At 45.6% G+C, this 15,184-nt stretch overlaps 1 protein-coding gene across 6 annotated transcripts in view; it reads right to left on the reverse strand.

The window, feature by feature from the left end:
- Window positions 1-15,184, reverse strand: part of LOC106606298 (zinc finger protein 239) — a 68,915-nt gene that overhangs the window by 39,492 nt on the left and 14,239 nt on the right. For 3 of the 6 annotated variants that reach the window (XM_014202489.2, XM_045719744.1, XM_045719745.1), the window contains 2 exons: window positions 11,679-11,859; window positions 9,687-10,655 (listed from right to left, as the gene is read on the reverse strand). The exons of the other annotated variants lie outside the window; for them this stretch is intronic. In XM_014202489.2, the coding sequence (XP_014057964.2) occupies window positions 9,721-10,655; window positions 11,679-11,859 (1,116 nt within the window). In that variant the 3' untranslated portion in view covers window positions 9,687-9,720. Of the gene's footprint in view, window positions 1-9,686; window positions 10,656-11,678; window positions 11,860-15,184 lie in introns of those variants that run through there. 6 annotated transcript variants of the gene reach the window in all.

Raw genomic sequence — 15,184 nt, forward strand, 5'->3', positions numbered from 1 at the left:
CAAAGGGTGTAAAATAGTTGTATGTTTGAAAAATTTGAATTTTGACATTTATTTGGATTCAAATTTGCCGCTCTTGAAATGCACCTGCTGTTGATGGAGTGCACCACGGGTGGCACGCTAGCGTCCCACCTAGCCCATAGAGGTTAAATGTGCAACCAGAGGAAAAAAAAAAAAAAAAACTCTGGACCACCTATACTCCACACAGAGACGCTTTCAAAGCTCTCCCTCCATTTGGCAAATCTGACCATAATTCTATTTTCCTGATTCCTGCTTACAAGCAAAACTTAAAGCAGGAAGCACCAGTGACTCGTTCTATAAAAAAAAGTGGTCAGATGAAGCAGATGCTAAACTACAGGATTGTTTTGCTAGCACAGACTGGAATATGTTCCGGGATTCTTCCGATGGCATTGAGGAATACACCACATCAGTCACTAGCTTCATCAATAAGTGCATCGATGACATCGTCCCCACAGTGACTGTACGTACATACCCCAACCAGAAGCCGTGGATTACAGGCAACATTTGCACTGAGCTAAAAGGGTAGAGCTGCCGCATTCAAGGAGCGAGACTCTAAACCGGAAGCTTATAAGAAAACACGCTATGCCCTCCGACGAACCATCAAACAGGCAAAGCGTCAATACAGGACTAAGATTGAATCGTACTACACCGGCTCTGAAGCTCATGGGATGTGGTAGGGCTTGCAAACTATTACAGACTACACAAGGGAAGCACAGCCGAGAGCTGCCCAGTGACACGAGCCTACCAGACGAGCTAAATAACTTTATGTCGCTTCGAGGCAAGTAACACTGAAACATGCATGAGAGCATCAGCTGTTCCAGACGACTGTGTGATCACACTCTCCGCCACCGATGTGAGTAAGACCTTTAAACAGGTCAACATTCACAAGGCCGATGGGCAAGACGGATTATCAGGACATGTAGTCTGAGCATGCACTGACCAACTGGCAAGTGTCTTCACTGACATTCTCAATCTCTCCCTCTCCGAGTCTGTAATACGCACATGTTTCAAGCAGACCACCATAGTCCCTGTGCCCAAGTAAACAAAGGTAACCTGCCTAAATGACTAACGACCCGTAGCACTCGCGTCTGTAGCCATGAAATGCTTTGAAAGTATGGTCATGGCTCACATCAACACCATTATCCTAGAAACCCTAGACCCACTCCAATTTGCATACCACACCAACAGATCCATAGATGATGCAATCTCTATTGCACTCTGCCCTTTCCCATCTGGACAAAAGGAACACCTATGTGAGACTGCTATTCATTGACTACAGCTCAGCGTTCAACACCATAGTGCCCTCAAAGCTCATCACTAAGCTAAGGACCCTGGGACTAAACACGTCCCTCGGCAACTGGATCCTGGACTTCCTGACGGGCCACCCCCAGGTAGTAAGGGTAGGTAACAACACATCCGTCACTCTTATCCTCAACACGTTAGCCCTTCAGGGGTGCATGCTCAGTCCCCTCCTGTACTCCCTGTTCACTCATGACGGCACGGTCAGGCACGACTCCAGCACCATCATTAAGTTTGCTGATGACAATATTGGTAGGCCTGATCACCGACAACGATGAGCCAACCTATAGGGAGGTCAGAGACCTGACCATGTGGTGCAAGGACAACAACCTCTCCCTCAACGTGATCAAGACAAAGGCGATGATTGTGAACTACAGGAAAAAGAGGACAGAGCACACCCCAATTCTCATCGACGGGGCTGCAGTGTAGCAGGTTGAGAGCTTCAAGTTCCTTGGTGTCTACATCAACAAACTAACATGGACCAAGAACACCAAAACAGTTGTGAAGAGGACACAACAAAACCTATTCCCTCTCAGAAGACTGAAAAGATTTGGCATGGGTCCTCAGATCCTCAAAAGGTTCTACAGCTGCACCATCGAGAGCATCCTGACTGGTTGCATCACTGCTTGGTATGGCAACTGCTCAGCCTCCGACCGCAAGGCACTACAGAGGGTAGTGCGAACGGCCCAGTACATTAATGGGGCCGAGCTTCCTGCCATCCAGGACCTCTATAGCAGGTGGTGTCAGAGGAAGGCCCTAACAATTGTCAAAGACTCCAGCCACCCTAGTCATAGACCGTTCTCTCTGCTAACCCCCGGGCAAGCTGTACCGGAGCGCCAAGTCTAGGTCCAAGAGGCTTCTAAACAGACTCCTGAACAGCTAATCAAATGGCTACCCAGACTATTTGCATTGCCCCACCACGCTGCTGCAACTCTGTTAGAGGTATTAAAGTGGCTATGCATAGATACTATCTACATAATTACCTCGACACCGGTGCCCCCCGCACATTGACTCTGTACCAGTACCACTATTGTTATTTACTGCTGCTCTTAATTATCTGTTATTCTTATCGCTGACTTTTTTAGGGATTTTCTTAAAACTGCATTATTGGTTAAGGGCTTGTAAGTAAGCATTTCTCTGTAAGGTCTACAACCGTTGTATTCCACGCATGTGACATAAAATTTGATTTGATAGGCTCAACTGAGGACCACATTAGGATCTTGACATGCTAAATAAGGACAATCTGATAATTATTTGCGCTAAGGACATGCTCAATAATTTGACTAATATTAACTCCATATCATTCTTCGACACTAGCTATCATTGTTGTATTCCCCATGTATAAAGACGGGGCAAACACAAGCTAAAAGCACTAACTGGTAGCCTAGCAACAACAATCACCTATTTTCAACTGTCCTTTTTTATTTGGGCGCCAAAAATGTGTGTAAACTGTGTGTGGTCTAACTGACATCAGGATAAACAAAGTGAGAAGGTGTTCAGAAAATACCTCAAAGAGGTTAACCAAAGCCTCTCAATGGCCAATACATAGCATCAGCAATCCAGGGTTTATATACATCATTGGTGTTGCCGATGCCTAATTATTTCTCCCTGGTTCTGACTTTACCTGCTGGTTGCGCATTGCTTGTATCAATCTGTGTGGGATATGCTATTAGGCTACTTGGCTGAAATTACCACCATGCTGTTTTGTCCTGCTGTTCAAATCGAACGCATGGTTATTGAAAGGTCAAAGATGAAGACCTAGACATGTTACACACCACACTAGGCGTATTGTTCATAAAAGTCAAACAAACTTACCCGATCCATAGTGGAAGCTACTATATTCTTTCTTCAACGTTTCTTCAAGTAAAAAAAACATGACAGTAAATGTGTACGCTGCAGTTCATTTCTTTGTCACAGCGTTCAAACAAATAAAAGCTAGATCACACCTCCTTAATTATCAAAACTCGATTTAAATTGGGACAAATAAAAAGTCTCATGTAGAGACTAATTTTACATCAGAAAAGATCCAGCAAAAGCCTGTGGATTTTTATTTGGCTTAAAAAACGCAATAGAGGACGGTAACAAAGCACTTCCTGTTGATGCTTTTCGGCTTCTTCTGTGGTGTTTAAGTTGTACCGCCACCTACTATACATAGTCAAACACTTTTCTACAAGTGGGTGATGCGGTTTAGGGATTCATTTATTGCTAGAAAATAACTGTTTGTATTGTCTCAATATAGTATGTTAAATTAATGTTAAAAAATGTAGGTTGTTTTTGCTATAATCAATATATCATTAATCTATTTTAACTTTAAATTATTTGAATCAGGTTGTTGGCGTCATCCTCAATGATTGTAACTGCATTATGTCCACGTGTGGTTGCATCGTTTTAACATTTGCAAATAAAATCTAATTAAAATCACAACAATTCTAAGGTATTTATAGAAACAACAACTTGCAGTCTATGGCTGGCTTTGGTTTGCTGGAAAGTGGCAGGCTGAATTTGAGATTAGTGAAATCCCTTGCTATTGTCTTTCAAATTAGATCATGGCTAGATGGCGCGAGTTGGGCCTCTTTGCCTCGTCCTCTCTGACAACGTTCTCTTCCAGAGAGAGTCCGTTATTGGCTGAGGCCCAGTAAGAGTAGCCTCGTAAATAACAGACCGATTACCAATACGCAATCCGTGCAGTGAACCAGTAAAGCCCGATTTATGTTCAATCAGACTTCTGCAGTGGCCATACACAATGGCGATTTCAGCATGTAAATCTTGGTGGGGCAAACCCCAAACATTTTTGGGGGTGCATGCCAGCAAAGCAACAACAGAACACTAAACAATACATGAATTGCACTGTAACAGTGACAAATGGTACCCACTAAGTATTAGGGCCTACATAAAGCTGTCCCAACAGCAGAGCTATCTTTTCAGCACCATGGAATGAATCCTTACCCTGGCTATGCCTGGCTATTAGTGGCGCCTTGTCTGGCAGCCTAACAGTTCATTCAGCCTCATTTACTGCCTTTAAAAAAAAGCATATCTGATATGGCTGACTTGCTTAAACAAATGTGGTTTCTACTAACAATTGAGATGTACAAACTATGACATAAGGGAACGGTGAGCAGATGAGGCAATCCGTAATTTCAATTAAAACAATGAGCAACGTAGTAGTAGTAGTCAATATAACTATTTGTTCAGCACTTTTGAAATATACAGCGACAGAATTCAGAATATGGGCTGGTCTTACAGTAGGCTATTCTCCCTGTACACCAAGTCAGGCTGTAGTATAAATAAAGGGGGTATGTAGCAGACGATGATAGCTCTTACAATATTCAATGACGAAATTTCTCTAAAACAGGCTATAGGCTAAACATACACCACCAAGTCAGAACAGTAGGCTAAGTTATGAGGGGGAAAGGTACCAAATTATTAGGGTGAGGCACATGGGCTATTAACAGCTTACTACACAACATACACTTAGTATTACTTTCTTAACTACAGTATACATATCTCCCTGGCATATTACATAATTTATGCAGCAGCATACAATACATTTTTGGACTCACCTTGTTGTGCTGTGCACACTTGAACAGCAAGGTGGTGCGACGGTCCTTGTGGGCAAATTTTGTAATCAAAGTCTGGCATTCTCTGGATTTATGGTGCTTTCAAGACAACTGAAAACTCTGGGAAAAAAACAAAGGTTGAATCATGACGTCAATGATTTTCAGGTCGGAGCTCTAGAAAGAGGCCCAAGTTCCCGAAATGGATTTCCGAGTTGGATGACCGTTCAAAACGTATTTTCCCAGTCGAGCTCTCCCCAAAGAGTTTTCTGTGACCTAACCTGTGTTCGAATACACATACTATCCGTACTATTTGTGAGGTAAATTGAGTATGCAGTGTGCTTATTAGTCATAGTTAGAATGCCAAAAATTCCCGAATGTCGTACTACATTCGACAAAATACGAAGTATACAAGAAGTGGACACTACTTCCGTACTTTTCGGGCCCATAATGCAATTCAGAAAATCGGCGTGGCTTCACAACATTTTCAGGTTGGAAGAAAATATGCAGTCGAAGTCTGACAAGAGGGGATAGAAATTCATTGCTAATTATGACAAATGTTCAGAAAATGTGCAACACAGCGCAACTAGAGAACATTACCAACCCCTATGTTCTGTATTTTCCGCTGGCTGTCCCACAACCACAAGCTGAAACCTGAGCTAGGCTGAAACACCTGCATTTTGGAGCTGCCTTAAGAAAGAAATAAACAATGCTTGTATGCAGCTTTATTAACTCATGAAATTTTTTAAGTTGTTTGCAAACTGATATGAAACACGTATTAATGCCAAAACAACATGCAAAACAGCCAACAATTAAAAATATATATATATATATTTTCTGCCCCACATGCCCTGAATGACAGGACATCACTGGCCATAGAGCATTTACTACGATGCAGCCTCCACAGAAGTCAGGCATTCGGAAATTGTCTTCTTCGGTGTCATGGCATTTGCACATTTTGTTTGTGCATGCTGCCACCTACTTTGCAGTAGTGGGTGTCTTCAATCATGTTACATGTGACACAAAAAAGAAAGAATTTCACCACCAACCAAACCTACACCTATATACCACTATCTCATAATATATATATATATGTATATATACACAGTTGAAGTCAGAAGTTTACATACACTTAGGTTGGAGTCAATAAAACTAGTTTTTCAACCACTCCACAAATTTCTTGTTAACAAACTATAGTTTTGGCAACTCGGTTAGGACATTACTTTGTGCATGACAATTTTTTTCCAACAATTGTTTACAGACAGATTATTTCACTTATAATTCACTGCATTACAATTTCAGTGGGTGAGAAGTTTACATACACTAAGTTGACTGTGCCTTTAAAAAGCTTGGAAAATTCCAGAAAATGATGACATGGCTTTAGAAGCTTCTGATTGACTCAAATGACATCAATTAGCCTATTGGAAGTGTACCTGTGGATGTATTTCAAGGCCTACCTTAAACTCAGTGCCTCTTTGCTTGACATCACAGGAAAATCAAATCAGCCAAGACTGCACCAGATTATATATTGTAGGCCTCCAAAAGTCTGGTTCATCCTTGGGAGCAATTTCAAAACGCCTGAAGGTACCACGATCATCTGTACAAACAATAGTACGCAAGTATAAACACCATGGGACCACACAGCCATCATACCACTCATGAAGGAGACACGTTCTGTCTCCTAGAGATGAACGTACTTTGGTGCGAAAAGTGCAAATCAATCCCAGAACAACAGCAAAGGACCTTGTGAAGATGCTGGAGGAAAAAGGCACAAAAGTATCTATATCCACAGTAAAACGAGTCCTATATCAACATAACCTGAAAGGCCGCTCAGCAAGGAAGAAGCCACTGCTCCAGAACTACAATAAAAAAAGCCAGACTACGGTTTGCAACTGCACATGTGGACAAAGATTGTACTTTTTGGAGAAATGTCCTCTGGTCTGATGAAACAAAAATAGAACTGTTTGGCCATAATGACCATCGTTATGTTTGGAGTAAAAATGGGGAGGCTTGCAAGCCGAAGAACACCATACCAACCGTGAAGCACGGGGGTGGCAGCATCCTGTTGTGGGGGTGCTTTGCTGCAGGAGGGACTGGTGCACTTCACATAATAGATGGCATCATGAGGAAGGGAAAATTACGTGGATATATTGAAGCAACATCTCAAGACATAAGTCAGGAAATTAAAGCTTGGTCGCAAATGGGTCTTCCAAATGGACAATGAACCGAAGCATACTTCCAAAGTTGTGGCAAAATGGCTTAAGGACAACAAAGTCAAGGTATTTTAGTGGCCATCACAAAGCCCTGACCTCAATCCTATAGAACATTTGTGGGCAGAACTGAAAAAGCGTGTGCGAGCAAGGATGCCTACAAACCTGACTCAGTTACACCAGCTCTGTCAGGAGGAATGGGCCAAAATTCACAAAACTTATTGTGGGAAGCTTGTGGAAGGCTACCCGAAATGTTTGACCCAAGTTAAACAATTTAAAGGTAATGCTACCAAATACTAATTGAGTGTATGTAAACTTCTGACCCACTGGGAATGTGATGAAAGAAAAAAAAAAAGCTGAAATAAATCAATCATTCTCTCTACTATTATTCTGACATTTCACATTCTTAAAATAAAGTGGGGATCCTAACTGACCTAAGACAGGGAATTTTTACTAGGATTAAATGTCAGGAATTGTGAAAAACTGAGTTTAAATGCATTTGGCTAAGGTGTATGTAAACTTCCGACTTCAACTGTAACACTCAGTAAAAAAAAAAGAAATGGCACTTTTTCAGGACCCTGTCTTTCAAAGATAATTCGTAAAAACCCAAATAACTTCACAGATTTTCATTGTAAAGGGTTTAAACACTGTTTCCCATGCTTGTTCAATGAACCATAAACAATTCATCAACATGCACCTGTGGAGCGGTCGTTAAGACACTAACAGCTTACAGACGGTAGGCAATTAAGGTCACAGTTATAAAAACTTAGGACACTAAAGAGAGGCCTTTCTACTGACTCTGAAAATCACCAAAAGAAAGATGCCCAGGGTCCCTGCTCATCTGCGTGAACATGCCTTAGGCATGCTGCAAGGAGGCATGAGGACTGCAGATGTGGCCAGGGCAATAAATTGCAATGTCCGTACTGTGAGACACCTAAGACAGCGCTACAGGGAGACAGGACGGACAGCTGATCGTCCTCACAGTGGCAGACCACGTGTAACAACACCTGCACAGGATCGGTACATCTGAACATCACACCTGCAGGACAGGTACAGAATGGCAACAACTGCCCGAGTTACACCAGGAATGCACAATCCCTCCATCAGTGCTCAGACTGTCCGCAATAGGCTGAGAGAGGCTGGACTGAGGGCTTGTAGGCCTGTTGTAAGGAAGGTCCTCACCAGACATGACCAGCAACAACGTCGCCTATGGGCACAAACCCACCGTCGCTGGACCAGATAGGACTGGCAGAAAGTACTCTTCACTGACGAGTCGCGGTTTTGTCTCACCAGAGGTGATGGTCGGATTCGCGTTTATCGTAGAAGGAATGAGCGTTACACCGAGGCCTGTACTCTTTCGGTTTGGAGGTGGAGGGTTCGTCATGGTCTGGGGCGCTGTTTCACAGCATCATCGGACTGAGCTTGTTGTCATTGCCTGCAATCTCAACGCTGTGCGTTACAGGGAAGACATCCTCCTCCATCATGTGGTACCCTTCCTGCAGTCTCATCCTGACATGACCCTCCAGCATGACAATGCCACCAGCCATATTGCTCGTTCTGTGCGTGATTTCCTGCAAGACCGGAATGTCAGTGTTCTGCCATGGCCAGCGAAGAGCCCGGATCGCAATCCCATTGAGCACGTCTGGGACCTGTTGGATCGGAGGGTGAGGGCCATTCCCCCCAGAAACGTCCGGGAACTTGCAGGTGCCTTGGTGGAAGAGTGGGGTAACATCTCACAGCAAGAACTGGCAAATCTGGTGCAGTCCATGAGGAGGAGATGCACTGCAGTACTTAATGCAGCTGGTGGCTACACCAGATACTGACTGTTACTTTTGATTTTGACCCCCCCTTTGTTCAGGGACACATTATTCAATTTATGTTAGTCAAATGTCTGTGGAACTTGTTCAGTTTATGTCTCAGTTGTTTATCTTATGTTCATACAAATATTTACATATGTTAAGTTTGCTGAAAATAAACACAGTTGACAGTGTGAGGACGTTTCTTTTTTTGCTGAGTTTACGTATATTTCTTTATCTCAAAACATCTTATAAGTCTTCTGCAGTAAAACATTGTACAACCAGGTACTTCTCAGCAGCTGCCACCTACGCAATAAAAACCCACTACCCCATTCCACTACTTTGACCATATCTGCTCCTGCACCATCCCAACGGCCTGGGAGGACGGGACATCACCCTTCAACACGCCATGTAACTCTTCTGAAGTCAAATCTCATATACCCAAATAAATCTCTGCAGCTGCCACCACAGGATCTATTTTCTGTGATTTACGTTCCATTTCTGGGGTACAAGATATTACATTACAGATCTAAAAGTTATTACATTAACCGGTGTTACAAGACAATATGCATAGTTCTTGTCTTGATCGATTATCCAACGTATCATTGATTAGTTTTATGAGCACACACACACAGGTTGACTATGACATCTTCTATGATAACATTTATCCATTTAAATCCCAATGTGTGATATTACATAGACACAGGGGAGACCTGATCCTAGATCAGAGCTGCATATTATGCTCCACAGAGGTTACCATGGTAATCAGACTATGGCAAATGTTTAACAATGGGAGATGGATATGCATGCCAGTTCACTAGAAGTTTTTTATTGATCGTTTATTTAGGGATCTGGAACTGGTGCCGTATAGGAGGGAGATGAAATAGGGCACGTTTTTGTTTTCTGGTGACTTTTCATTGTCCCTAACTGAGCAAAGCTCTTTCCACATAGACAAACATAAGGCTTCTCTCCAGTGTGTGTTCGCTGGTGTCTAGTCAGGGAGGAAGCTACGGCAAAGCTCTTCCCACACTGTTCACAGCTATAAGGTTTCTTTCCAGTGTGTATGCGCCGGTGTGAAGTCAGCACGGAAGCTAGAGCAAAGCTCTTTCCACACTGATCACAGCTATAAGGCCTCTCTCCAGTATGTATCCGCTTGTGTACAGTTAGGTTTCCTGCACTAACAAAGCTTTTCCCACAACGAAGGCAGGGGTAAGGCCTCTCGCCAGTATGAATGATCAAATGCGATTTTAAGGCGCTAGATACAGTAAAACCCTTCCCACATTGAGAGCAGCAGTACGGTTTCTCTCCTGTATGGACTCTCAGATGAGATTTTAAGGCTGTAGATACAGTAAAACTCCTCCCACACTGAGAGCAGCAGTACGGTTTCTCTCCTGTATGGATTCTCAGATGAGATTTTAAGGTGCCAGATAGAGCAAAACTCTTCCCACACTGTGAGCATCTGTAAGGTTTCTCTCCTGTATGGATTCTTTGGTGTTCTTTAAGACGCCCTGCAGAGATGTGCCTCTTCCCACACTGAGAGCAGAAGTACGGTCTCTCGCCGGTGTGAATCCGCTGGTGAATAATGAAGCAACTCCGGCTAGTGAAATTCTTCCCACAGTCAGAGCAGCAGTGGTGACGTTTCTTCCCTATACGTCTCTGCTGATGTTTCTTGAAGTGTTCTGACCTGGAGAGACACTTCTCTGCCTCGTCAGCAACATGTGATTGAAGTTGAGCAGATAAGCCCCTCCCACCGAGATAACCACGTTTAGGTGTGTCCCCTGTGAAACAAAGACATTGAATAACTAGGTTTATGAAATACGGGTCCATAAACAAAAATGATCATCAATAAATACAGTACACTCAGTGACCAGTTTATTAGGTACACCTACAGACAGTGAGTCACATGGCTGTGGCTTGCTACCTAAAACAGGCAGACAGGTAGAGACATTCAGTTACGGTTTGATTAAAAGTTAGAATAGGCAAAACGAGTGACAAACAAAAGACAATGTCAGTGGCAGTCCTGTGGGTGAAAACAGCTCGTTGATAAGAGAGGTTGAAGGAGAATGGCAAGAATCGTGCCAGCTAACAGGCGGGCCACAAAAAAATAACAGCGCAGTACAACAGTGGGGTGCAGAACGGCATCACGGAATGCATAACTAGTCGATCCTCGTCACGGGTGGGCTATTACAGAAGAGAACCACACCGGGTTCCACTCCTATTAGCTAAAAACAAGAAACGGCTCCAGAGGGCACGCCATCAACACTGGACAATTGAGGATTGGAAAACATTACCTGGTCCGACAAAACCCGTTTTTTTGTTGCGTCATGCTGATGGCAGTCTGGATTTGGTGTGCAAAGCATGAGCCCATGGACCCATCCAGCCTGGCGGCGGTGTACTGGTGTGGGGAATGTCTTCCTGGCACACGTCTTCCTTGATACCAATTGAGCAACGATTTAACGCCACAGCCAATCTGAACATTGTTTGCGACCAAACCCAACAGAGTATCTTTGGGGTGAGATGGAACGGGCTGTTGGCAGCATGAATGTGACGCTGTCCAATCTGCAGCAACTGCGTGATGCCATCACGTCAGCATGGATCAACATCCCTCTGGAAAATTTCCGACACCTTGTAGAATCCATGTCCCGAAGAATTCAGGCTGTTCTGGAGGAAAAGGCGGCTCTGATCCGGTACAAGATGGGTGTACCTAATAAACTGGCATTGAGTGTACATTCTTTATCAATCAATTAACAGAAGTTTCAGAAGCAGATTGTAGTCTAATCCACATACAACATTGTTCTTACTTGATGAAATCAAATCTCCATCTTCCTCGTGTCCACCTCTCGAAGTTCCACTCTGCCCTGGTGTTTTCCTGCAGTCGATCAGCAACGAAGACACTCTCTTCAGACCCTGCAGTAAGGCGCTACCGGGAGAGTTGCAACTCGGGGACTCTGGCAGGGTAGAGGGGGACGGGCTAGTTCTGTCCTGTTGACCGCAGAAGTATTGTACATAGAATATCATTAGACCAAATATATATTTATTACCCCCCTATTTCATGATATCCAATTGGTAATTAACAGTCTTGTCCCATCTCTGCAACTCCAGTACGGCCTTGGAAGAGGCGAAGGTCGAGAGCCATGTGTCCTCCTGAAATACAACCCTGTCAAGCTGCACTGCTTCTTGACACACTGCTCGCTTCACCCGTAAGCCAGCCGCACCAGGGATTGAACCCGGTTCTGTAGCGATGCCTCTAGCACTGCCTTAGAGCGCTGCCCCACTCAGGAGGCGAGACCAAATATTTCTGATTGATTGGATCTACTACTTCAACTAAATAAAACCTCTTGTTGCTGTACTTACAACATCTCCACTGTCACCACCTACAACAGCCTCCACTCCCTCTGTGCCCCAGTATGTAGTCCCCAGTGTCCCTCTCCCTCCATCACCTGCAGCAGACACAGCCCTGAGCATGCCTCTCTCACACGTGACACCTGCAGTACCACAGCATCTTATAGAGGAGATGATCAGCCTGGTGCGTCAGCATAGGGAGGAGATCCGGGAGCAGCAGTGTGCAATGAAAAATGTTGAGGAGGACAACCAGGCTCTCAGGATGGAAGTCCGCAGACTTAGAGAGTAACTGTCCAGTACAGTCAACACTGGCCACATGCAGGACCTGTAGAAGGAGCTACATGAGCCAAGGCAAGTATTTCTCAGCTACCACCATCCACTCTAGTTCCACAAACACCTTGGACCAGGCCAACAGCTGAATCAGAACCTACAAACCAATCCAACCAAACAACCAATGCACCAACCCAGCCGACCCCCCCATCCCCATCTCATGGCTTGTAATTACTCCCATCAATCAAATGGCAAGTTTATATTAGAGCATCAACTTTTCCCAAATAAAATGATGTCAAAGTTATGGTGCCCCACAACGGACAGAGCTACTGTGGCCGAGCTTGGCTCCCCAAGTCATATCATCATTCACACGTGGACCAATGACCTGCATGCCCAACAGGAGAGGGTGATCACATCACTAAGGGGAGTGACAGAGATGGCCTCCACCATTTCCCCCCTTGCAAAGACAGTAACGTCTACCCTGCTCCAGAGGAGAGATTTCCACCCTGCCACCATCCAGAGGGTAAATGCCAGCCTCTCTCGGGACTGTGTGCTATGGTCCAAAGTGCACCTGGCCCAACGTGCACCTGGCCTACTGTCCCACCCTCAGCCTGGACTGTCTTTAGGATAATGTACGCCTGTACAGAGGCAGTCTCCACCTTCGCCAGGACGTTAAAGGATGTTGCACTGGGTGGCCAGTCCACCTCACCCCACAGGAGCAGCAGACCAGCCGCCAACTCCCTGAGACAAAATCAGACACTCCTTTAGACCTGCATCCTGTGGCGTCTCACAGAGACTGGAGAACAGGCAAGCAACACTGCCCCCCCACATCACTTCTCTCCCAGGAACTGCATGCAGATACAAGGAGCTATTTACATTTACATTTAAGTCATTTAGCAGACGCTCTTATCCAGAGCGAGCTATGCCCAAGCCGTACTCAGTCACAGCTCTACCAGACCAGGCCCGGCCCCAGCACAGCTCTACCAGACCAGGCCCGCCCCAGCACAGCTCTACCAGACCAGGCCCGCCCCAGCACAGCTCTACCAGACCAGGCCCGGCCCCAGCACAGCTCTACCAGACCAGGCCCGGCCCCAGCACAGCTCTACCAGACCAGGCCCGGCCCCAGCACAGCTCTACCAGACCAGGCCCGGCCCCAGCACAGCTCTACCAGACCAGGCCCGCCCCAGCACAGCTCTACCAGACAAGGCCCGCCCCAGCACAGCACCGACCACTACCCTGGGGTCTGGCAAAAACAATGTCGAAGGTAGTGCACCCACATGATGCAGTCCACACCATGCATCATTCACATAATCAGCCCTCATATGCTGAGAGTTTGGAGCGTCGCTAGCCACACTGCCCTCCACACCACCCTCCTCAATTTCCCCCACAACCTCCCTCTCAGGCTAGTTTTGGTTACCCTCACGACTCAGGACAAGCCTGGGACACTCCTGCCCCCATAGCAGCCACCCCAAGACCTCCTGTACACACCCAGAATGGAGCATTGCAGCCACTCAAATCCCCTGCAGCAGCTCCACTCCTTAGACGGGAGCTTCATCAGGGTAGACTGAGCTCTGCCAACACTGCTCTCCCAGCCCCTGCATCCAGCGACTCAAATGCTCAGTCTACTTTTTTTGTCCTTGGAGTTGGACATTTTTTTCTTAATTTTTTTTAAACCCTTTTTTTCTCCCCAATTTCATGGTATCGAATTGGCAGTAGTTACAGTCTTGTCTCATCGCTGCAACTCCCGTACGGACTCAGGAGAGGCAAAGGTCAAGAGCCATGTGTCCTCTGAAACACAACCCCAACCAAGCCACACTGCTTCTTGACACAATGCACATCCAACCCGGAAGCCAGCCGCACCAATGTGTCGGAGGAAACACCGTACACCTGGCGACCTTGTCAGCGTGCACTGCGCCCGGCCCGCCACAGGAGTCGCTAGTCCCATGGGCCTCCTGGTCGCGGCCGGCTGCGACAGAGCCTGGTCTCTAACCCAGGATCTCTAGTAGCACAGATAGCACTGTGATGCAGTGTCTTAGACCACTGAGACAGAGCCTGGACTCTAACCCAGGATCTCTAGTAGCACAGATAGCACTGTGATGCAGTGTCTTAGACCACTGAGACAGAGCCTGGACTCTAACCCAGGATCTATAGTGGCACAGATAGCACTGTGATGCAGTGTCTTAGACCACTGAGACAGAGCCTGGACTCTAACCCAGAATCTCTAGTAGCACAGATAGCACTGTGATGCAGTGTCTTAGACCACTGAGACAGAGCCTGGTCTCTAACCCAGGATCTCTAGTAGCACAGATAGCACTGTGATGCAGTGTGTTAGACAACTGAGACAGAGCCTGGACTCTAACCCAGGATCTCTAGTGGTACAACTAGTACTGTGATGCAGTGTCTTAGACCACTGAGACAGAGCCTGGACTCTAACCCAGGATCTATAGTGGCACAGCTAGCACTGTGATGCAGTGTCTTAGACCACTGAGACAGAGCCTGGAATCTAACCCAGGATCTCTAGTGGCACAGCTAGTACTGTGATGCAGTGTCTTAGACCACTGAGACAGAGCCTGGACTCTAACCCAGGATCTCTAGTGGCACAGCTAGCACTGCGATGCAGTTTATTTTTATTTTTTTATTTCACCTTTATTTAACCAGGTAGGCAAGTTGAGAACAAGTTCTCATTTACAACTGC

This window comes from Salmo salar, chromosome ssa06, assembly GCF_905237065.1.
Source record: "Salmo salar chromosome ssa06, Ssal_v3.1, whole genome shotgun sequence".
Taxonomy (NCBI): domain Eukaryota; kingdom Metazoa; phylum Chordata; class Actinopteri; order Salmoniformes; family Salmonidae; genus Salmo; species Salmo salar.